Raw genomic sequence first — 25,989 nt, 5'->3', positions numbered from 1 at the left:
ATATATATATATATTTCTGGGTCCCTTTTATCATCAATAATCAAGTTTGTCATCTTCATCAGATTTACTTAAGGTGTTGAATTAAACTCTGATATGCTAGATCATATGACTGACATTTTGAATTTCAGAGTAGAATTTTATTTATAAGCATCATCTAATTTAGTCTAGAAAGCCAGTTTGAAAAATATTTTGACTCACATGTTGCCTAGGAGTAGATGCAGTAGTTATAGATTATATAAATATTAAATTTTAGAGAAAGGCACCTGTCAAAATGTTTTCCAAAGTAGATTTCACTATTTATTCTACCACCAGCAGTGTGCAAGAAGCCTGTGTCTCCAAATCATCTTCCACTTTTGGTATCTTTTAAATTTTTGCCAATTAAATGCATATAAAAGGCTATCGCCTTTTTATCTTGATTTTCATTTCTCTGTTCTCTAGCAGGGCCCATCATCTCTTTGTGTTGATTGATCATGTCCTTTCTGTTTTGTGAAATGTCTGCCCTCTCACTTCCAAATGAATTGTTTGTGCTTTCTTATTGATTTGGAGTTCTCTCTGTGTATACTCTTAATTCTTATTTGTGTTGACTTTGTATAATATAAACATCTTCTCCTAGTTTGGAATTTGTGTTTTTATAAAGTCTTTTAAGACACCATATTTAAATTTTCATAGAGTTACACTAACTGATTTTTGTGGACTACTTTTTCTTTTTTCTTATGTATGAAAATATTTCCTACTCTGAGGTCTAAGATATTCACATATATTTCTAAGAATTTTAAGATTTTTGACATTTATGGTCTTAATCCATGTGGAGTTAAATTTTCAAGATGCATTGTGCCAGTTTCATCTTTTTCCATAAGGGAAGTCATTTCCCCTGTCTCCCTAAACTGACTAATCCTTTATTTCCCTATCGTTTGACATGCTACATTTGCCATATACCGAGGTTTTAGATAATGTCTTATTATGTTACTGAGCTCTAAGTACTGTTTTGTTGATCAGTCTGTCTTCCCCTTAACCAGTACTTACTGTTTCAGTAGCTAAATCTTCGAAGGAACTCTGAAATCAGCTAAGGGAAGTTCCTCCTCCTATTTTTCTATCTTTCAGAAATATTCCAGCTATCATTAGTCCTTTTTCTCCCTTTGGACTCATACTTCCAAATTATGCTATAAAGTTTTTAAATTGTGATTAGGATTGAATTCTTAGATCAATATGGGAGAGAACTAATATCTTCCTAATATGTCTTTCCTATCTATGAATATGGTATATTACTTAATTTAATATATCTTAATATAATTTTATTCTTTTCCCTTTAAGAATTTTGTACACTTCCTATTACTTTTTGCCTACATGTATTTCATATAATATATAAATTTCATTTGTTTTTACTTTTCTTCCTTGTGTTTACCTCTGAATGCAAACTTTTCCCTATATATCTGTATTTGCATGTTTTTCTAAGACACTACCATAAATAAAGTACAGTTGAATCCCTAAACATTTGTCCCTAAAATGGGTTTAAAAGGCAGACTCCTTTCCTTTTGACTCTATTACTTTAAAAAAATTATTTTAAAGAATGAATTAGGGACTGGGGCTGGGGGCTGGGGTTGGGGCTCAGCGGTAGTGCACTTGCCTGGCATATGTGAGGCACTGGATTCAATTCTCAGTGCTACATATAAATAAATAAAACAAAGGTCTATCAACAACTAAAAAAAAGAAAATATTAAAACAATTGAACATATATATGTGTGTGTGTGTGTGTGTGTGTGTGTATGAATGATAATATTTTGGCTAGATAAAAGCAAAATCATTCATTAGATATGATTTTTCCCTCTACAAATGAGATTTTCTGTATTGTTATGGGAATAAAGAGGAAGCAGGAACAATTAAATGCTCTAAATATGGTCTCTAAATATTTTGAACACATATACATTATGTACTTGGAGAAGGAAAGGTAGGTCAGTTTGTTGTTGGATTCCATAAAAATAAATCATTTCATAGTTATATGCTTCATTAAGCAATATAAATTTATAGTTCAATTCAGTATCAATTATGAAAACTGTATTTTCTTATGAAATTATTTTTACATAAACATCATTTTCATTTACATTGCCACAAAAGATATTAAATGTTTTTAGTAAAGCTAAAATAAAACATTATAAATATATACAAATTTGAGATTGGCTAACTTCACTTAGCATTATCTTCTCCAACTCCATCCATTTACCTGCAAATGCCATGATTTTATTCCCTTTATTGCTGAGTAATATTCTATTGTGTATATATGCCGCATTTTTAAAATTCCATTCATCTACTGAAGGGCATCTAGGTAGGTTCCACAGTTTAGCTATTGTGAATTGTGCTGATATAAACATTGATGTGGATGTGTCCCTGTAGTATGCTGTTTTTAAGTTCTTTGGGTATAGGCCGAAGAGAGGGACAGCTGGGTCAAATGGTGGTTTCATTTCCAGTTTTCAAAGGAATCTCCATACTGCTTTCTATATTGGCTGCACCAATTTGCAGTCCCACCAGCAAAGTATGAATATACCTTTTTCCTCACATCCTCACCAACACTTATTGTTGTTTGTCTTCATAATAGCTGCCATTCTGACTGGAGTTAGATGATATCTTAGAGTAGTTTGTTTTGCATTTCTCTAATTGCTAGAGATGATGAGCATTTGTTCATATATTTGCTGATTGATTGTATATCCTCTTCTGAGAATTGTCTGTTCAGGTCCTTGGCCCATTTATTGATTGGGTTATTTATTTATTTATTTTGGGGGGGCTTAGTTTTTGAGTTCTTTATAAACCCTAAAGATTTGTGCTCTATCTGATGTGTGAGGGATAAAAATTTCCTCCCAAGATGTAGGCTCTCTATTTACCTCACAGATTGTTTCTTTTGCTGAAAAGAAACTTTTTAGTTTGAGTCCATCCCATTTATTGATTCTTGGTTGTAATTCTTGCACTATAGGAGTCTTCCTTAATAAGACCTAATCCCACATGATGAAGATTAGGGCCTACTTTTTTTTTCTATTAGACACAGAGTCTCTGGTTTAATTCCTATGTCCTTTGATTTGAGTTTTGTGCATGGTGAGAGATAGGGGTTTAATTTCATTTTGTTGCATATGGATTTCCAGTTTTCCCAGCATCATTTGTTGAAGAGGCTGTCTTTTCTCTGATGCATGTTCTTTGCACCTTTGTCTAATATAAAATAATTGTAATTTTGAGGGTTTGTCTCTGTGTCCTCTATTCTGTACCATTGGTTTACCAGTCTGTTTTGGTGCCAACACCACGTTGTTTTTATTACTATTGCTCTCGCCGAATGTTTTCTTTGATATAAGGTAACTGATTCATAGTGGGGTTTGGAGGGAGAACATAGGAGGAATAGATGAACTCTAGATAGGGCAGAGGGGTGGGAGGGGAAGGGAGGGGGCAGGGAGTTAGCAATGATGGTAGAATATGATGGACATCATTATCCAAAGTACATGTATGAAGACATGATTGGCGTGAACATACTTTTATACAGAGATATGAAAAATTGTGCTCTATGTGTTGTAAGAATTGTAATGCATTCTGATGTCATGTATTTAAAAAATGAAATCAATTAAAAAAATAAATATATACAAATTTGAATTACCTTCTTAATAATAGAATGGAAAAATTTGCAATTTTCTCATGTTTTTGTTGAAAAAAAAATAGCCGTCCTGGGATTTGGATTAAAATTATCCATGCAATGAAGAGTAGACTCTATTAGGCAAATTTATCAGCCATCACTAACTTTCCAGATTTCTTTTGTTGCAGAAAAGTCATTAGGAAAAGTCACTAGAAGAAATTTCAGCTAAGACTATACCAGAAAATATGGACATTTGGCCAAATAGTGCTGATACATTGACTTAGGACTTCACAGTGCAAATGGGCATTTTCACTAACAATATTTTTTCTTCTGCATGTTATAGAAAAACCAAATCCTAATGACCTCACAAATATAAACAAATGAACATCTAAAAAAAAGTACTAATCTGTTGAATCTGTATACAGAATATAGTGGAAAAAGGGAATGTAACCTGAATCATTTTAAGGAAAGAAAATATCTGCTTGCATTTGAGCAATCTGCAAGTCTTGGTTATAAAATGGCCAGTGGCAATACACATATGAAAACTTTTAATGGAGTATAAATTTAGCTGCCTTTCAGTTTTTAGTTAGCTTTTTAAATTTTTTCCTTCTTTTCTGGAGTGAGAGTAAATGTTATATCAATTCAGTTGAAAAAAATTAGATAATATAAAATACAAAATCAATAGTTGATATCTTAGAAAGTAATTTCATGACCATAGCTGGACTACCAGTGCATAAGACTTCATTATTTAAACCAAGAGAGAAATGTTCTCACTTGTGCTTATTAAATTCATGAATGATAAAATAATTTACATTTATATGCATTTTCACTATAGTTATATAAATTTTAATGTGAGCAATGTAATCTTGATTGGAAATATGGCATTATTGGAATTATTAAACATTTTTACAAAGTCAGTATTTGCTATTGCATTATTCTAAAAGATCAATTTTATTTAAAAATATACAAAGTAATAAAAGAAAATGTGAATATGTTTTGTAATGTTTATTTGGCTTGCTCTTGAATTGAATTTCACCCTGTATAAAAATATTTAGAAGATGTAGTCCCAGGGCAAATGTATAACATTTTGTTTTAATTTTAACAGTAAAGAAGAATCATCAGTAACATCAGAAGAGAATAACTTTGATAATTCAAAGATTACAGGTAATATTCTTATTTATTTTTTTAAACAGAATTTTTCTCTTTTTTGAAAGCCTACAATTGAAACAACCTTATAAAGGTGCCATTGTATCAACTTTACAGATGCTTATATCCCAAGAATCGTTTATTCTCATGAGGACAAGGAAGACTTGGAAACCAGTAATCAGAATGTAAAAGACGTAAACAGGGAACATGATGAACATAATGAAAAAGAATTAGAGTTGATGGTAAGTGTTCTGGTTGCCACGGTATTAGAGAAGATGAATCCATTTATGCTTCAAAGATGCTGCAATGCCTGCTTTTCAATAGCTTCAACTAATATAATTTGCAAATGTGAAAGCACTGTCTATTCTTTCCTTGCATCTCTAGCTTGATCAACAAGGCACTTTGATTTCAGTATGTTGCTTCTGGTCTCTGCAGTGGTAAATTAATGACATTCATTTCTTATCTCTGTACCAGAGGCTCTGAGTAATAGTTTACAGGAATTGTAGGAGAGGTAGCACTCTCCTGATGTGCATTTCTAATCTTTGTGACACGTGTACACTTAGCACAAACTCGTCTGTAAAATGAGAAGGCTGGACGAGATGATTGTTAATGTCCTGTCCAACTCTACAAGTCTATAATCCTTGCATTTAACAGCATTTCATTTCACATTTTACTTAGTTCCATCCTTGTGAGAATCTCAAAGTTCTATATCATTGTAAAGTATTAAATTACCAAGTGAGAAGAAAATAGCCTGTGCCATAATTTTTAAACAGGAAACAAATTCAGTGCTGTACAATTTTGTATTAAATTTGTTATAAATTTCACACTTGGTGAGCATTCAATCTATTGGGGATTTTTGGGGGGGATGGTTTAGATAGCACTTTTATCATAAAGGAAGAAATAGAAGTAAATGAGTCACATAATGCAATTTATCCCTTATTGTATTTGGTTGGAGCTCATATCATTGGGATACATGGATTCATAATCATCTAAGATTAAAATGACATTTGCCTCTTCGAGTGTCAGTGCTGAAACAGAAAAGAAATAGAGCTTATCTTTTCCCCCACATATTCCACCTTTTCTATAGTGATATGGCAACTGCATCACTAAAGTATGCAATTTACTTTGCTCCAACTTTAAGAAACTACAAAGTTGTCACCCATTCTGAGAATTCTCACCAGCTGAAAGTTAACATCACCATTTTTTTCAAACTACAGAATATAATGAAAGTACCCTGAAAAATCACATACCTCACCAATACACCTCATTACAATGAGCCGACTCAAATAAAAAAAAAAGTTTGTTTAGAAGTTACTGAGATTGTACGTCCAATAAATGAACAGGGAGCAGTAATTTAGATGCTAATTTGCTCCATGCTGACGTTAATGCATAAAACAATGAAGCTCTATAATAGATGGAAATACAACCAAATCTGTGGAACCCACAGGCATTGGCTTACAAGACAGCTGTGCAGTTGACAAGTAACATGAGCCTTATGTGAGAAGAAGGGGAAAACGTAAGATTTGCATATAATTATTGAGATCATGCAAATGTCAGTTATGAGGAGGAAAAAAAAAAACACAGGCATCTCACTGTTAAATCCTGACAGTTGGCATCACTGAAGAGCTCAAATACATTTGAGTACCAGTTGGCAGAGGGTCATTAAAACAGAATTTGCAGAGACATTAACTCCCTCACTTTTCTTTGAGTGACGTTTTGCTATTAATAGTTTGCAGAGGCTTTGCAGAAAACATATTAATAAGAGAAACTGTAATGGGGGCACCTACAGCAAGTGTAAATGCAGCAAGGGGCACCCAGGAAGCTGCTCTCTAATTGATTAGCATGGAGCTATCAATGTGTATATCCTAAGTGAGGAGAAAATGCAATGACAAGCAAGAATAGTGAATAATACAATGTGATATTCGGAGCCTGGGAAGGAGAGTGATTAATTTGGTCCCCTTTTCTTACTAATCTCATTCCCAAGTCATAGCCTACAAGGATCTCCCCAAAACATCAGGCTTCCAGAGTTGGTATAAATTTTGCAAATGAGGTGCATCAAGGAAATCTATCAGATAATTACTAACCAAATTAATAAAATGTATTTAGTCAGATGGTCATTATTTTTGTTGTTTTTATCCCATAAGATAAATCAACGCTTACTAAGAACTGGAAGTGCCACTTCAAGAGACGAAAAGAACACATTTTCAACAGATCCAGTTGATTTCCCAAATAAAGCTGAGGGGTTAGAGAAGAAGCAAATTCATGGTGAAATATGCACTGACTTGTTCAAAAGACCTTTGTCTCCAAGTTCATCAGCAGAAAGTTCCTTAAAGGGAGATTTTTACCACAATAAAAAATATTCCTTTGGAAATGAGGATAGTCATCCAGCTTCAGAGGAAATTGCTTCAGATTTGGGAAAAATCAAGTCATCACTGGGAGAAACCAGTAGTGATGAATTAGTGCAATTACATACTGGCAGCAAAGAAGTTCTAGATGATAATGCCAATCCAGCCCATGTGAGTGGCAGAGTACAAATATTCTGTCCCTCCTCAGATCGACTATTGGCAGAAAACCTTAATAAGAATCATGAAGGAGGACTTAAGAAAATTGAAATAACAGATTGGGAATGTTCAAGAAGAGATTTCCATTCAGATACATCCACATATCTGGAAGAATCAACAGAAAATGTAACTTCCAAAGAAGGTTATAGCAACAGTATGGATGAGAAGAAACAAAGAATACACTTAGGTGTTCATGAAAAACAAAGCAAAAAATTTCAGTCAATCTTACATGACCAAGAAGGAAAGATGGGCCACCCTGAAATAAGTGTAGAAGGGTTGGAAATTAGGAACAGAGACCTGGTTCCTGTGCTAGGCAAAGATACTACAGTTCTGGCCCAGACAATCACAGCAGACACTTTTCCCTCACCAAGGAAAAATCCAAATTGTGAAGACGCTGTATTCACAAGTCCAGAAAGAGATGAAGGCACTCCTTTAGAAGGGATAGCCAGTCAAGCTTGCTCACCAAGAAATGGAAATGGTTTAAGGGATGATTATCGTTTCCAAATTGAAGAAGAAAAATCAGGTTGGATTAATCCTGAAGATCAGAATAAGAATAAACAGCCTAAACAATATTGGAATGTTCTGGAAAGTCAGGAAAAAGCAAGAGAGAGTGAGACAAATATAGCTGAGCAGATCAAAGAACAAGCAGATTGTGAAGACATGTGCAGAAAAAGAGATAACATTAGGAATTTGAAAGCTACTTCTAGGGAAGAATTGTTTACCTGCCAAGAAACAGAGCGTTACGAACTGTCTTCTCTAGCTGATCATGGTATTACTGAGAAAGCAGAAGCAGGAACAGCTTATATAATTAAGACAACATCAGAAAGTACTCCAGAAAGCATGTCTGCTAGAGAGAAAGCAATAATTGCTAAGCTACCTCAAGAGACAGCACGAAGTGACAGGCCCATCGAGGTAAAAGAAACAGCGTTTGATCCACATGAAGGGAGAGATGATGATTCACATTATACCCTTTGTCAACGAGATACAGCAGGTGTAATCGATGACAACGACTTTGAAAAGGAGTCACGTTTAGATATTTGTAACGTACATGTAGATGAAATGGAGAAGGAGGAAACCACATCTATGTACAATCCCGGGAAGGCACACGACAGGGAGAAATGTGGCACTGGAAATAACACATCGGTTGAAGAATCTTCACAGGCCATTACAGGCAATCAAAAAGCAATGTCAAAACTGAATTTACAGTTCGGAACGTTGTCAACAGACAAAAAAAAAATCCCAGAAAATAGAGATCTTGGACAGGTCCAAGGATTATCAAAGAAAACAAATTTAGATGCTCTGGTTTATTCTGCTTTTAACTCAGACACTAGCAGAGCTTCTCAGAATGTTTCTAGCCACCAGACTAAAGTGTCAGTGCCATCTTATGAACAGGCAATTGCTGTAGAGAGTACAACTGCGACCATGACTCCCCATTCTATTCCTACCAAATCAGAATATAATTGTAATCCAACCAGTGAAACCCAGGATCACGCTGTGTCTAAACCCAAAGAATTTTCCAAAAGTTCAGAAATAATGATATCAGATGGTAGAAAAGAAAGATGTATAGGCCAGAATTTTCAACCAGGAGAATGCAGGATGGGAAAATCTCTGGGGCCAATGATTTTAATCAGTGAGCCTCTGGAGAACACAGAAGAGGAAAGGCATGAAAATGAAGGATTAATAAACTCTGGACAGTCGCGATGCTCTTCTAGTAACAAAGAATCCGATAGCTCTGCTTCTGCTAGTCTCTCTGTCCAGGAAAGTCAAGCTCAAAGCAATGAGTCTCTACTCTCAAAATACACCAGCTCTAAAATATCTTATTTCCTTTTGTTTCTGATATTTCTTGTAACCATCTATCAGTATGACTTAATGATAGGCTTGGCATTCTACCTTTTATCATTGTACTGGCTGTACTGGGAAGAGGGGAGACAAAAAGAGTCTGTCAAAAAGAAGTAACCTTGGCACTTATTATTATTCTCTCTTAAAAGATAAGCTATTTAGCCCCAAACATTTGGATTGGTGAAAGAGACTATTCATTGTTCAAAGAGCCAGTGCAGTTTTTCTCTTGAAGGATCACTTAAAAAGGAATGCGTATGAAGTTTGCGCCTTCATATCAGTAATTATTCTATATAGGACCATTATGTTTGGATCATTAAATACCTATATGAATATGAGATCTGAAGCACGTCAAGTTGAAATTAGGTACAGCTGTTGCTCCTTAGCAGGCTATGAAGTCGAAATGCTTCACGTCTCTTCACTACTTAAAGTGCTATTTCTTGCATTCATTTCTTTTGCAGTAAAGCTTCATTTTTTTTTTCCCTGAGAGCACTTTTCCCCCTATGGCTTTTAAAAATAGATAAAACATGAACAATGAAAGAAGATTTTTTTTTTTCTTTTGGTCCTTTAAACTTGACCACGAAATTTGCATTTACTGCTGTATCATTTATCAGTACATATTGATAGATCAAATATTTCAAATTTCATTTCATAATTATAAGAAAAAATCATGCATATTGAAATATGTAAACTTAAATTGAAAAAGCACACACATTATATTCACATGAATTAGACTTCATACACACACCTTATACCTTTTTATGCCTATGAAGTCAGCGTGTTTATAAGCCAAATTTGACCAAGACTGAAACAATTGGAAAATTATTTCTCTATTCTGAAAAATTTTGTGGATGGCCTGTCTTTAAGTGATGTTTTTCTCTTATAAAGAGAGACTGTAATATAGCTGAACAATTTCAATGTCAACTATTATTCAGAGTGGAAAATTTAAATTAAAAGTTCCACAAGCATTGTTTCAGAATGACTTTGTACCTATAAAACATAAGGCATTAAATGATAATAATAAAAAGATATCCAAATGAACTATGTATTCTATGTGTTACTACTTTTGCCTTCAAACAATTTTTTAAAATCTTTTATCTTTTCTCATGGTAAGGCAATGAATTATTCCCCAAGGTGCATTTAGAGAACAGTCTCTGGTGATATTCATGATATGATTAGACGGTTTTAAGAAGATAATTCAAAATTTTAAGTAGGTAAATAGTTAAGTGTGGAAATCTACTGGAGAAGAAATGAAAGTCAAGTATAGCAGTGACTTTGTTGTAGTTTCCTATGGCAAAAGAAGTAAATAGGAGAACTTGTCATTTTAGTTAGGGATAATGCAAGGATTTATATACAATCTATTTCAACAACTATTTGTTGAAGGACTATAATCTACAAAACCCTGTGTTCTGTTCTATGGTGGAGCTTTTCCTTAAGTATTGTCCATAGCTACTCCTAGTTTTAATTACATAGTATGATCCTTTTAACTTGGCTGCAGGGATGAAAGCAAGTCACACAAAAGGAGCCTATGGAGATGATTCCTTTTTCATAGGAACATGCTTGATACAGCACATAATGTTGATCTTCAGAGGAAAAGAGATAGTCTATTCACTTGTAATGGTAAATTCAGTGAGTAAAATCTGCATATATCAGCCCACTATCATAAGTGTATTTTTGAGAAGACGAGAATCAAACACTTAAAACTGACTTTTAGCTGGTAGTAAATGATTTTCTTAATTTTTATTAGGTACACAACTATTTCCCAATCTCCTAATGCATGCAACTCTCAAGTCCCATTGAAAATAAATGCTTGACTTTAAGTTGAGCAAATATAAACATCCTGAAGTAGAACTTAGGGCAAATATTTGATTGTTTGATAAAGCATATTTTCAGTTACTACAAGGGGAATACTATAAATGTACCTGGAAATTATCTCCCAAACTGCTGTCCTGATGTTATGTTGACAGGTCCAAATTACAATGGAGTTAAGTTTAGCATTTTTCCAGTTCTTACTGGCTTGGTGTTTGAATTCTACTTTTTAAAGAGTTTTAGTCAATATGGCATCTCATTAATGCAAAGAATACTACATTACTTTATGAACACAGGTGCCTGAGTTGAAATTATTCCCTTCAAAGAATAATATAACCTCTTTTATCTCTCTTATTTGACTTTTCATAACATTACTTACCAAATCTTCTCATATGTTTGTAATCAAACAATAAGAAGTTTCAAAGGGTTAAAAATAGTTGTGTAATTCTTTGCATGCCATAGAGAAATAATTGATGATTGAACTGACTTTCCAAACATTACTAACAAAGAACTTGAAATATAGTCATAAGAACTTGGGAAACTATTGATTGCTAGATGGAGAGGTAGAATTTTGCAAGCTATTTTAGTCATTGCACTATGTTAAACAAGAAAGGTGGGTCTCAGGAATAACTGGCAGACCCTGGCTAATAAATATTTGGCTGTGAATCATCATGGGAAGGGTCATCATCTTTTAAGCATAGCTGCTGGCACAGTGTCTCATAAAGTAATGATAAAGAGCCAAATGAGGGTGTGGCAGAAGAGTCAGCCCAGAGGTACCTTGTATGTCTCCTTTATGTATTGAATAAGAAACTGTCACCTTTCATCCTGATGGGCTTCACACTTTTAGAAACAAAATTCTAAAAATTAATTGATATGTCAAACAAACACTTATTTAAAAAGAAGCACATTTGTATAAGCCATAATACCACAATGTATGTCTCAACTAAGAGAAAATGAATCAACAAAATGACATTTACCCTAAAATATTAAAGAACATTGGGTTAAACCTAGCCCTGCCTTCCTGATGAGCTCCAATAATTTCATAGTGAATTATTTCAAGGAATACATGTATCTATATATTTATCACTTTTTACAAAAGAAACAGAACAATTTTGTTTCTGGTTTACAAGGTAAACTTAAAAGTATTCAGACCAAATTTTGGGGGAAAATAAATGTTTTATTTTCCCCCCAAATAGCATTCATAGTACTTTCTTCATAATATTTTCCAAGCCATGAATATTATGTTGCCTTCTCTATTAGGTTCCCTTTTGCATATTGATAAACTTAAAAAGCAAACAAAATTATAAAAATGAAACAGCAAAACTAGTAAAGATGTAAGCAGTACCTTTTATCGATTTGTTATAATATCTGAGCTTGCTTTCAAATTTTCACTGAGTGAATATGTAAACTGAAGCACACAATAAGGATTTTTTATTTGTTGAATCCCATCTTAACCAGTTCCTATGAAACTGAGCGATAGGATAGACTTTGATTCTGCAACAAGGTATAAAAGAACTATGACAGCTCATGTTCTCTAGATGCTTCCACAGTTGTGCACCTACCTGAAGAGAACAACTGAAACTATTCCTTTTATTTATTTGATTAAACTCATTTTATTTTTTTATGTTTTGGGGAAAAATTGCAATAAAAATCTTGGCACTATAATTTTCTTTTCCTTCTTAAAAATAGATTTGGTCATTAATCCAATGTTTCCATCACTTTATCCAAACCACTTTAAACTGCAAATTAAATTTTCATAAGATTTTTCAACCTGGCTTTGTGCTTCTTTTGTAAGAAATGTCTTTAATTGTAGTGTGCTAAAACCTTATTAAACAAACAACTCTTTAAAAAGTACAGGATTTTTACTTTGTATCATTTATCTATTTGTTAAATTCATGCATATTATATTCATTTTTCAAAGATAAAGCAATACTTTGTTTGAAATTTAATAAAAAAATCCCCCAAGTCTTTCCCTGTTATATCCCATTCTTTATATTCAAGAAGATAAGGTGGCAGTGGGGTAAGTCAATAGTGGATTGCAGATATATCATTATTTGGGTAATACCTTCAAAATCTGATTTTGCAGTAAATTACAATGCCTGATTAACTTACTGGCCTTGTCTGAAATTGGTAAATCTTTCTTCTTATCATTAAACCCAAACCATCCAACCTTATTTCCCACTCTCCCCTGCCTCAAATACTCTATTAGTCCGGCAAAGTACATTGTTTCACAAAATATGCTATACCTATCTGTTTCTTTGTGATGTTAAATATGTACCTCTTTGCCTAGAGGACACCTGTAGTTGTCTCTATTTTACTCTTCCTATCATTTTTTCACACTTATCTATGTACAGTTCAAGTGTCCATTCTTTTTAAGTATCTTCCTGTTTCAGTTTTTGGGCTGTGTTTCCATAAGGCTTATGACATTAACCCTCTTGTTGCATGCCCTGAGACCTCATCATCCTGACTGAACCATCTGCTTATCCAGACAAGAATACAGTTCTTCTCTTTCTTCTGACCACTCTCTGAGGAGAAGTTTGTATTAATCCTCAATGAATACTTGTGTATAGAACTGAAGTGTAGTCATACCTCCTTTCTTTTATTCTTGAATTATAGTGATAACTACCTTCTTTCCTGTTGCTGCAATGTAAACAGGGTACTCTGAGGTCTCATTTAAAAATGAGTGAAGTTAGCCAAATCAAAGCTGGGATGCTTAGGAAACTTCTGAAGACAAGGCTTAAAAGGCAAAGAGAATGTGGAGAAGCAAGACAGAGGTGCACTAGATTTGGGATGTAGGAAGGAGAGAAACAATCCTTTTTATTTCTCTTAATAATTAAATTGACTTTCCATATTTATGAATTCTTCCTAGTACAAGAAACATTCCCTTCACTCTGTTTTTTTTTTGAAAATAATATACCTATTATCTATTGAAATAAAAATAATGCATATCTTAATTCAGTGGCTAAGGTGAAAATGAAAAGAGCAAGGCATGTTTTCAGAAGAAGTAGCTCAGTAGCTTAAAAACCAACAAACATCACAAGGTATAAAGTGTAAGAAATTCAATCTTCTCAAATGCTCCCATGCCCTTTCAAATGGCTGATCTCTCAATTTCACACCTGTTCTGCATGTCAACATTTAGGGTAAGCAAATAGAACTGGGGGAAAAAAACAGTGAGTTTTTTAAAAAGAAATAATTTGCCTGATTAATGTATGAGAAAATACAAACACAATATTATCATTTCAATAAATTACAGTCATGTAGTAACCTACGAATACTGTGTGTAGTGATATATGTAATATGTGGCGATTTATTCTTTCCTTGATAAGGATTCTTTCCCTTTCAGATAGAGAAATAAAATAAGACAAAAACCTGTCTCTTTTAGAGGCTGAGTCTAAAGGAAAGCAGCACATAGCCTGTGAATGTAGAAGCATGTCTGATCACAATTTAAGATCATCAACAATTAGTCTCTTAAGACTTAAACAAAAGCCAGATATATATCTGCTATATTGTAGAATTCATTAACTTCATGCGTTGGTTGACTTGATTCTGAATGGAAACAATTTAAAATTTCCTAAAGACACACTCTATAAACCATAATATCAAACAGCAGAGAGATAGTACTTAAGTGTCATTATAAAATGCTACAAATTCTCAGTAAACACTTAAATAACCCATAATCTACTTTTAGTAATTTTATGTAGGAGGCTTTTATGGTAGAGTTTATAAAAATTTTTTTAGCAAGGAACATTTATGAAAACATCAAACCATTAAATTATTTTTATACAATCTTAAGACCTCTTTTGATTTACATATTAAGTGAATTCCCAATTAATAAATCCATCTCTGGGAGATCCAATTGTATTTTTTCATGATGCATATCATTTTTTTTCTCTTTCCAAGTGAAATTATTCTGAGTCCTACCTACAGAAGGGAACCAAGATTCAAGAAAAGATTGTTTTCTGCCTTCAGGAATAAGTGGAAATATTATAAATGCATTTCTACTCTTTGAAATTTGGAAAAGAAAGTGGGAAATAAAGATGAAATATAAATTTTCTCATTTACTTTATAATCTTTACTATATTGGATCAGGTCTTTAGATTATAATTTAAACCAATTCCCAAGTGAATTATTTGAGCTACCTGGTCCTATTGCCATATCTCAATTATTGTTTAATTAAAGTGCAATTGTTATTTTGTTATTACATGAATAAGCAAGGTGTCATGAGGCTGTAGTTTGAATCTTTGTGTATAGCAACTACATATATGCCTTCACGGATCTGTGCATGTGAAGCTCAATCTTTTATATTAATAATGATGACTAATGAAAATGATGATAATAGTAACAGTGCAGTGAAACAGTCATTGGCTTTTTTTTCAATTGTTCAACTCCTCACAACATTTTATTTCTTTTTTATAGTTGTAGATGATGGACACAATTCCTTTATTTTATTTATTTATTTGTATGTGGTGCTGAAGATTGGACCCAGTGCCTCTATATGCCAGGCAAACACTCTACCACTAAGCCACAACTACAGCTCTCAATCATTGGTTCTTGAGTATTTAAACTGAATCCTGTTTAAGCTCATTATATAAAATAGCACTTATTTTAAAGACTCTGCATCATATAGCTAGAGGAATGAGAAGTTGTGCTCCATTTGTGTACAATGTGTCAAAATGAATTTGACTTTCATGTATAATTAATTAGAATAAATTTAAAAATTTTAAAAAATAATTTCATGAGAGAAGTATTATTATTTTTCATTTTGTAGATGAAAACAGATGAAAAAAAGAGATTAATTTTTCAAGGTCAAGGAGCTACAAGTACTTGGCAGAGTCTAGATTCTGACCCCAGCAGCCTTTCTTCTGAGTTTCTTGACCATTGTATCATGTTGCTCCTTCAATCCAGGTGCACGGAGCTTTCTTATGAAGTGCAACATTCTACATCAACATGCAAGTGGTGCTATAGGTATATCACAGATGATTCATGATGTACAGATAATCCTCATTATCAATGTTCCTAAAGATGGAAGTTTTCTAAAATATTCTATTCCTTTAAATTCTTTTTTATTCAAAGTATTTCAATTAAAAAAAAAGAAAACCACGGTAGATTCCTTTGAGACCACAAACCAATAATTGCAACATCTTGTGACCAGTTCAGTAACAGAGGTAACATTTAGGAACTTAAATGGCCTAAAGGAAGGACAGTTTGATCTTGAAAGCACTTTACTACTTTTTTCTTTTCTATTTTTACTATTTCTTTTACTTTTTCTTATGGATATTATTTATTTATTTTCCATATATGAGAGAAAACATGTGGTACTTGTCTTTTCAGGACTTATTTTGCTTAGCATGATGTCTTCCAGTTCTGGCAGCACTTTCCTTGATACTTTTCAGAGAGGATCCATCTTTTTTTTTCATTATTAGAATTTTAGGAATCAAGGAAATAACAATAAACTCCTTCAGAATTATAACTAACTTTTACAAATATAATAGCTAGGATGAGGATACATCTTGATGTTACTGGCATAGTGTTTATTATGAGGAGTGTCACTAATAGCACCCCTTTAATATTCAAAAGTAATATTGTTTGAATGACAAATTGTGATGTCACCCTAAAAATTCAAGAAAATAATCTAGCTAGTAGATTTAAAGAACTGTGTGTCATATGAAAAAACAAACAAACATGCTTTCCAATTCAAATGTCATTTATAATCTACAGACAGAATTATTTTCTTTAGGGTTACAGGATATAATTGAAACCACTAACTCCTGATCAGTCCAGGTAAAGTAGAACAATATTTTGCAGAAGCAATAATGTAGAGAGCAGTGTTTAAAAAGTAGGAATATTTTTTGAAGAATATGCTCCTCAAAATGTATTAGAAAAAAGTCATTTACATACTAACAACAGATAATTAATATGGTATGACCAGATACTCTAGCCTATTCAGAGGACTCAGGACTATATAAATTCCTTCATTCAGGATAGTCAGGAATAAGATGAGGAAACTTTTGTGAAAGCTGTGGAGGCCACTGTGTGTTAACCAAATTACAGTGGTGTCTGTTGCTGAAAGTTGTATTATGTCTATATGCTTTGCTCATCATCAGGAAGAGGAACCTTATGGAGAAATAACTAGATTCTATTATTGAGATTTAACAATAATGAGCTAAGACATCACTATTAGAATAGCAAGATAAAAGAAGATGTAAACAAATGATCCAGATATCTAGTAAGAGTCAAACATATCTTAAGGCAGAACCACTGTCACTCCATCCGTTTTGGCTTTTGCAATAACCTTAACTTTTGGCTTCACTTCCTGTAGGTATCCTGTGGGAAGCTGTGAATGACAATGGATCTTTTCCTTCACATAAGCTTAAGGGATAGGTGTGTTGGAAGCTCATTCAAAGAACTACTTTGATTACTGAGACTTGCAGAACATGTTCATGCTGATAAGTTGGCAAAGGACCAGCATAATTGCCATAAAAGCTTTAGCCACATCTCTACTGGCTTCAGCTAACCTTTTCCCCACCAGCACAGAGGAATGATTTTTGAAAACTGCTCTTTCTAAATCTTCTCTTTGTATATTCCAAAAATACCACTGGCTTCAATTTTATGTATCTATAAAGCTGTTCTATCATGGAGGTGTAAGAGCCTATGATATTTTATAAAGTTAAGCATCACCAATTTTTATTATTAAGGCCAAAGGCAATTTGATAATAGTCAAACTGTATCTGTCACTCAAAGCTCTTTGGTTGGAAAGAAACATAATTTCTGAAAGTAGTTTAAGGCAAATATGGAACATACAACAGGAAATATAGGAAATAAAGGACTCCAAGCCTGGAAGTGAAAATAGGCATCACAAGGAATAGGAGTCAGGAAATGAAAAGCTGTCAGAAATGGAACCTCTCCTGGTTTTCATGTTCTCACATCTTTTATTTTTATTTTCTTCTACTTTCTGCATCCACTTCACTTTTCTGCTTTTGTCAGCGAGTTTTCTCTCTCCACTTACTCTTTGAGACATGTGATACCTAAAATAGAATTATCCAACAGTGGACTAACATACCAATTACACACACCCAAAAGTTAACTGGCTTTTAGAAGTTTAGATTTTCCTGGGTCTTAGATCTAAACTACAAGGAGACAGAGATTGGCTTGGTGTGGATTCAATTCTAAAGGCAACCCATTTTTTTTTTTTTCCTGGAAACTGGAAGAGAAGGAGTATGAGGAGGAGCTTTTTCTACTTCTTCCCAGTTAAAGAATTCTCCACAAAGGGAGCCACTCAGGTTCTCAAAGGACTGATAGAATGGTAGATTTGTAAAGCATGTCTATTAATTTTTTTTTAATATTATATGTTTATTTTTAATTTTTTAAATTGATTTTTTAAGTGACAGCGAAATGCATTACAATTCTTATTACACATATATACCACAATTTTTCATATCTCTGTATATATATAAAGCATGTTGACACCCAATTCGTGTCTTCATACATGTACTTTGGATAATGATGTCTATCACATTCCACCATCCTTGCTAATCCCCTGCCTCCTCCTTTTCCCTCCCACCCCTCTTCCCTATCTAGAATTCATCTATTCCTCCCATGCTCCCCCTCCCCACCCCACTATGAGTCAGCCTCCTTATATCAGAGAAAACATTCAGCATTTGGCTTTTGGAGATTGGCTAACTTCACTTAGCATTATCTTCTCCAATGCCATCCATTTACTTGCAAATGCCATGATTTTATTGTCTCTTATTGCTGAGTTAAATTCCATTGTGTATATATGCCACATTTTTTTTTTGTCCATTCGTCCACTGAAGGGTATCTATGTTGACTCCACAATTTAGCTATTGTGAATTTAAAAATCATCTTGACACAAATACAGTTGTGGTTAAATCAATCACTAAGATTACAGTTAGTACATCCAGCTTGTTGTCTGCTTTTGTTTCTGGGATCTCATGCCATCTCTCTTGGTTTCCTGCTTTTTCAGGGGAAGTACATCAAAGTATCATCCTTTTAGTGAGGATCTTTTAGTAAAAATTTCTTTAGTCTTTGTAAATCTGAAAATGTCTCTTTGGTGATTTTTTTTTTCTGAGCTTTGCATTTTCTCTTAACTGGATAAACATCATAGAGTCAAAATAATTGTTGATTTTTCTCCTTAAAATTCCATGAAATGAAATTAAAAGGACAAAATAATATAGTTACAACAACAAAGACAATGGAGAAAGACTGTAACAATACAATTTTGGAAGTTCTAACATGTATTGATGAGTGATAATTTATTTACAAGCCCAAATAAGGTTGAAATTTATCCTAGTATTGACAGAAACTCACAATCAATTCAAATGTACCACATAACACCAGAAATGCTCAGCAGTTAGAAGTACTAAAGTGTGTCAGAAAATGGAAATGCTGTTAGACTTGAAAATAATAAATCGTTAAAAGACTCTGCGAGATGTGTTTGGACCCCCAGATTCCCTGGTCTTCTTATTTTACACAGTTGTGCTTCCCCAACCCTGGCAGGACTGGGATTTTACTTTTTTAGTAAACTGATCATCCTAACAACAAAGGAGGAAAATAACCTTTAGGGAGAGAAACATTTGGAGATTCCTTAGTTGGAGATACATCAATGAAGTAACTCAGTTAACGTCTCCCTACATGACAGACATCAGCCAATGAGTCTTCCTGCTTCTCCCAAATGGTATAGCCTCTAAATTAGCTTTTTTTAAAAAATTTCACTACACCTCTAAATATTATTAGAAAGCCAGTACTCATAGGTATTTGAAGAAAGTCTTTATCATAAAAGGAGAAACAAAAAGAGAAACATGGGCCAGATGAACTAAAATAAAAGAGAAAAAGCCAGGAGCAGAAATAAATCTCAAAACAACTGTGTCTATTCTCACAGAAAAGAAATTATCAGAGACATTCAAAAACAATCACAAGACGTTTGAAAGAATAAACAGCGAACAACAAAAATAAAAATAATAGTGGGAATAAAAAATTAGAAAGGGTTGAAAAATAAAATTGAGGAAATTTCTGAGAGAATGGAATGAAATGACAAAGAAGTGAAAAAAGATAAAATGGAAAAAGATGAATCATAGGCCCAGCATCAAATCAGAAGTCCTCACATCCAAGAAGTTCCACAAAGGCACAAGCACATGAAATTGAGGTGACAAAATGTCTAATAAATAGTGGAGAATTTGTTCTGAGACTGAAGAACATGGTTTTTCATGTTTAAAAATTTCACTGATATCCCAGTAAAAGAATGAAACTGATGCAGAGAGAAATGATTGAGTTATAGCCTTAACCTAATCAGTGAATCATTCCCGGTTGGGATTAATTGAGTAGTAGCTGGAGGCAAGTGGGATGTGGCTGGAGGAAGTGGTTCATTGTGGGTGTGGCTATGGGGGTATATATTTTGTATCTGGAGAGTAGAGTCTCTTTGCTTACTGATCATCCTGTGAGCTGCTTCCCTCTGCCACACTATTCTGCCATGATGTTCAGCCTCACCTTGAGCCCCAAGGAATGGAGCCAGCTGTCTGTGGATTGAGATCTCCGAAACTGTGAGCTCCCAAATAAACTTTTCCTCCTAAAATTGTTCTGGTCAGATCTTTTAGTCACAGATGTGAAAAAGCTGACTATAACACATGTAAAATGATGATGCTATGGTTTGGGGTCTTGGGTATCATAGGGATAATAGAAACTTTTGTCAATTGTGAGATCAGCTGGTTGGATTGTGCTGTTTAGGGAAGCTATTTCTGCATTTTCCCTAGGCCTGAAACTTGTTAAATTTGCATTCTAGGTCTTAGTGTTTTTTGTTTTTTTTTTCTTAAAAAAGGGGCTGTTATATGGTATAGTTGGGTTGATTATATATTTCTGCCAAATTTAAGGGTATCTAATCTTTAGCTTCAAATTGTGAACAGGTCTTGAGTTGCATTATTGAATGTTTTAAATTATCCTGATAGTTGTATATCATGTTGCAGAAATGGCAGGAGTGGAGGACTAAAGGGGAGAGAAACATCCCTGCCATATTAGATAAAATGGCCATTAGAGGGAGAGGGAGATATTAGTTACCCTAGTTTTCTCTGTTTCAACATGATTTATTTTGGATTATGTCAGTCTAGTTACTCCAGAGAAAGACTTTGTTTAGAAGGCCTAGTTAATCAATGTGAATTTTAGCCAAAGAAAGTGATATTGATTGAGTATATATACATTTATTCTCTTTGATGGACACTAAAGAGTATCTGAAAATAAATAAGAATTTAAAAGAGATATTGTGTAAAATTAATTTCTCAAAAATTTATGATTTATCCATAAATTATACCACCACATATTCTTTTATGAAATTCAAAATATGTACAACACATATTATGTTCACATGAAAGGAAATGATCCATTATATAAAGTTCTTAGACATTTGATAAAATCTTATTTCATTGTAATACCAGGGGTTCTCCAGGGCTTGAATGGTATATGTCCAAATAACTGATAAAGTGAAACTGTGTTGCCTATAAAATCCAGGTACATGTATTTGAGAAGTTGATATTTTTGTTGTTGTTTGCTTGTGTTTTTTTCATAAACCACACATTGTAGCAAGGAAACTAATGGTGGCCTGTACAGGGACATGCAGTTGCATTTAGAAGCCTGAAAACAAACTTTATTTCTGGACTTCAAGCTTTTTATTTTCCGTTTTCATTTTACATCTCATCATCCCCTCTTTTATTCTTCATCTTTGCCACTATGAATATTTTATTGTTACCTTGAGATGATTTCACACACTTAAACAAGGAACTATCTCACAAAATTTTAGGACTAGGTTAAAGCAGATTTGTGCTTCCTCTTACCCCACTAAATTATGAAATTACTAAAAAATGAAATAATACTTAATGTTATAAAGTTTATTTCTACTAGAGTAAAGAGATGAAAAATTATTTCAGTCTTAAAAAACCACATTATCCAATGATTAACTAAAAGTACTGTTATGTTTTAGTTTCACAAGCGAAGACCAAAAGGTAGCAATATTGAAATACCATATTGACACCTCTCCTCTGATTATTTATGTCATTCTCCTGAGCCACATTGTGGAGTATGGCTGACCCAACAAACTATCAAGTTCTGAGAATTGTTGTAAAATCCTTTTGATCTTATTCAGGGAAAATGTCTGGTGTATATTTGCTTTTCATTATAGGAAAATGCAAGTTTATAGATTACCTCTTAAAAAATGACCTAGAAAATTGAGTAGGGTTCTTCAGATACCAAACAATTCCTGTATAGGGAAAGATTGAATTAAATTGGGATTTTTTACTAGTATATTGAATAAACACTTCATCTTTGATATGTTAACACTACCTAGGACCTTGAAAGATTTTTTTCCTCCTTCCAATTTATAGATTAGAATTCTGATGCAGGTGTGATCAAATATAAAGTTATTCTTTTGTATATTCTCATTCAGGTCTTTCAAAGTCTCCTGTCTTCTACAAGAATATTTTTTACATCTTTAGGTATGTTTCTGATAAAATTGGATCTAAAACATAAAAGGTAATATGATCTTTAAGTTAGTCAAATTTTCATCACTGTCACCAAAATGCCTGAAATGAACAACTTAGAGGAGGAAACATTTATTTTGGCTATGGTTTCTGAAGTTTTAAACCATGGTCAGCTGGCTCCATTGTTTTGGGCCTGAAGTGAGGCGTAACATCATGGTAGAAGGGTGTGGTGGAGGAAAGCTGCTGAGCTCATGGCAGCTGGAAAGCAAAGAGCATGGTGGGGATGGGGAGCACAGAGTCATGTGGGCTGCAAATGGGAAGGCTGAGGGGGCAGGACTGAGCAAGCACTTGACAACTCACATCCTGACACCATGTGGCCCTGATACAGAATGTGGAGCTATAAGACTTAATGTTAGCCAGGCACAGTGGTGCACTCCTGTGATCCCAGCATCTTGGAAGGCTGAAACAGGAGGATTGTGAGGCAGGTTCAAAGCCAGCCTCAAGTAATGGTGAGACACTAAGCAATTCAGTGAGACCATGTCTCTAAATAAAATACAAAATAGGGCTCAGGCTGGGGCTCAGTGGTTGAGTGTCCCCTGAGTTCAGTCCCTGGCACCAAAAAAAACGACAATGTTTGCTCTCCTGGGTTTTGCTTGATTTGGCCCCAAACTTCCTTTCTATTTCCCCTTTGAATGGGAATGTATACCCTATTCATTATATATATATATATATATATATATATATATATATATATATATATATATATATATNATATATATATTTAATAAGGCCTTCTAGTTAAGAGTTTGCTTTAAGTCTCAGAAGAGACTTTGGACTTAGACTCTGGAGCAATGATGAAACTGTTGAAGCTTAGGACATACTTGGGGGACTCTGTCAGAAAGTTATGGTTCACATATGTAGTGTCCTTCCTAAAATTCAAGTGTTGAAGGCTTGGTCCCTAGTGCAGCAATGTTCAGAGATGGGGTTGGGGGGAAATGACTAGATCATGAGGGTTCTAAGGTCATCAGTAAGTTACTGTATTTGCTGGACTAATATTTTTAATGGACTGTTGGGAGTTGGTAGAAACTAGAGGAGGTGGGTCCTATTTGGAGAAAGCAGGTCACTAGGGTGTATGGCCTAGTTTTTCTTGTCCTTGGCCAATACCATCTCTCTCTTTCTCTTTGCTTTCCAGTTGCCATGAGGTGAGCATCTTTCTTCCACCATTCCCTTCTGCCACGATGTTCTGCCTTATATCAAGTCCATGTACTGAAACCACTGATATTAGGAGTCAAAATACAGTTGTTTATGTCAGGGGTTTTGGTCATAATGACAAAAGCTGACTAACACAAATCTGATTTTCTAAAATTTATTATGAGTAAAAATTTATAACCAATTAACTATTTCTTACATTATAGCCAACTATGGATATCCATAATATTTCCAGTGGCTAATGTATAGTTGGCTGCTATGGAAGGTTAGAAGTGCACAATACTGTGATATAATAATCTCATAGATATTCATTGGGAATGATTTCTTTTTTCTTTCTTTTCTTTTTGGTATCGGGGATTGAACCCAGGGTAGCTTATCCACTGAGCCCCATCTCCATCACTTTTTATTTTTATTTTTTTAAATTTTGAAACAGGGTCTTGCTAAGTTTCTTAGGGCCTCACTAAGTTGCTGATGCTGTACTTGAATTTGCAATATTGTTAACTCAGCTTCCTAAATTGCTGGAAGTACAAGCATGTGCTACCACATTGGGCTGGAAATGATTTTATATAGGTTGTTCCTTAAAGCTGCACTAGGTCTGTGAGAAGAGATGGGAAAGCAGGAAACATTTTACCCAAAAGGGTAGAATTAATTAACTCAACAAATACTTAGGATAAACTACAATAAATAAGAGCTAACTCCTAGTCTATACTGTTTTGGACTAAGCATACTGAAAGTAATTAACACAAATAATCTAAATCTATCAAAAACATACAAGTTAAATACTATTTTTTATTTTATAGTTGAAACTCTGAGGCACAGAGTTTCACTGAGCAATTAAACAGTAGAATAAGATTGAGTTCAAAGTAGCCAACTCCAGTGCCTCATAGCTAACAACAAGGACCCTGGAGCTCCTTGACTTCAAATCCTGATTTCATTTATAGTACCTAGCTCAGTGCCTGAACCTGGGTAGTACCTAATTAATATTAACTATTTCAATGATCAATAATACACTGCTCAAACATAGCTACTTTTCTGTGGCTATGTACAATTTTTTCAATGTACCGCATATGACACAAATATGATAAGTAGAAGATCTCATGCTTCAGGGTACTTTCAACAACATAGAAGATATAGATACATGCCCCTGATGTGTAATGGAATGACCATGAGAGAGATTAATTCCAACTAGGAGAGGAGAGTTCGGGAAAGACCCAGAGGAGAATGTTGAACAGAATATAGGACAGAGAAGCTTGCAGTTCAAGAAATAGAGAGAATGAACTAAGGGGGACAAAAACAGTGCACCAAGGCAACATAAAATAAACCAGTATTTATTGTTCCAGAAACATTCAGCATTATGTTGAGAGAATAGCTTGGCTTGTGTTTAGTTTACACAGTGGGTTGAGAGGGTAGTAAGAGGAAGAAAGAAGCAGGAAAGCGGCCCTTAGTTCAGATCTTGTGGAGCCTTGAAGAGGTCTTTAAACAACTCAGTGAGAGATCAAAGACATTTTTGGCAAATCATTTGGGTAACAGGACCTAAAATGGAGGAAGGGAGGATAGAGTCATTACTATAAGCATGAAAACCAAACCAGTTTTGTTACCATAATTTAGTTCTACCTTCATATTCCTGACAGCACACTAGATGATTAATTTCTTTTTGGTCACAGGATATATCACTTACTATTTTCATCTTTGTTGTTTCCTCCTTTCAAAATAAAGGCGCCAAAAAGATAAATATATGATCCTGAGCTTATGGAAGTCACAAACCCTCTGTGTTTCACTTTATGCTTAAATACTGTAAATACCTAATACTTAAATACCTATATTTTGCTCATGATGGTCGTTCATAGGTATGAGAATCTTCCCTCTTTTGACAAATTCTTACTTTTGTTTAATATCTTCATTCACTGGACACATAATAATATATTATTGATTACGTTATTTGCATTTCTTCTCATAAAGACCACATTTTATGCCTTAATCTCTAAATAGAGAGTAGTAAATAGCATAGTTTCAAGTAATATTGATTTAATTGATTAATAATAATGTGAAGTTCATGCTTTGATAATGGTCCTTTTCTAGTGGGTTGCAAAATTTACCAGATTCCATTTTTAGAACAAATTTGACTTGTAAAGCTAAAGTCATAATTTGTCTTACTACCCTGATTTAGTAAACCAAAAAGACATCAATTTTATTGTGCATTTTTATATTTTATCTCACAAATCAGAACACATGCCACCAAAAAGGTGGAAGAGGGTTTTTTTCTTTCCTTAAAATAGATTTATTCCATAAACTAAGAGATAGTTATAACAAAACTTTTTAAAAATTTTTGAAACATCTCAATAGA

The 25,989-nt window shown here is 33.8% G+C and overlaps 1 protein-coding gene across 1 annotated transcript in view; it reads left to right on the top strand.

The window, feature by feature from the left end:
- Positions 1–12,811, top strand: part of Ppp1r3a (protein phosphatase 1 regulatory subunit 3A) — a 35,042-nt gene extending 22,231 nt beyond the window's left edge. The window contains exons 2-4 of the mRNA XM_015488264.2: positions 4,710–4,768; positions 4,868–4,992; positions 6,895–12,811. Coding sequence (XP_015343750.1) covers positions 4,710–4,768; positions 4,868–4,992; positions 6,895–9,267 — 2,557 coding nt within the window. The 3' untranslated portion in view covers positions 9,268–12,811. The remainder of the gene's footprint in view (positions 1–4,709; positions 4,769–4,867; positions 4,993–6,894) is intronic.
- The last annotated feature ends 13,178 nt before the right edge of the window (positions 12,812–25,989 follow it).

This window comes from Marmota marmota, unplaced genomic scaffold, assembly GCF_001458135.2.
Source record: "Marmota marmota marmota unplaced genomic scaffold, marMar, whole genome shotgun sequence".
Taxonomy (NCBI): Eukaryota; Metazoa; Chordata; class Mammalia; order Rodentia; family Sciuridae; genus Marmota; species Marmota marmota.
The sequence above is the reverse complement of the archived record's forward strand: the minus strand, read 5'-3'. Positions and strand labels throughout refer to the sequence as shown.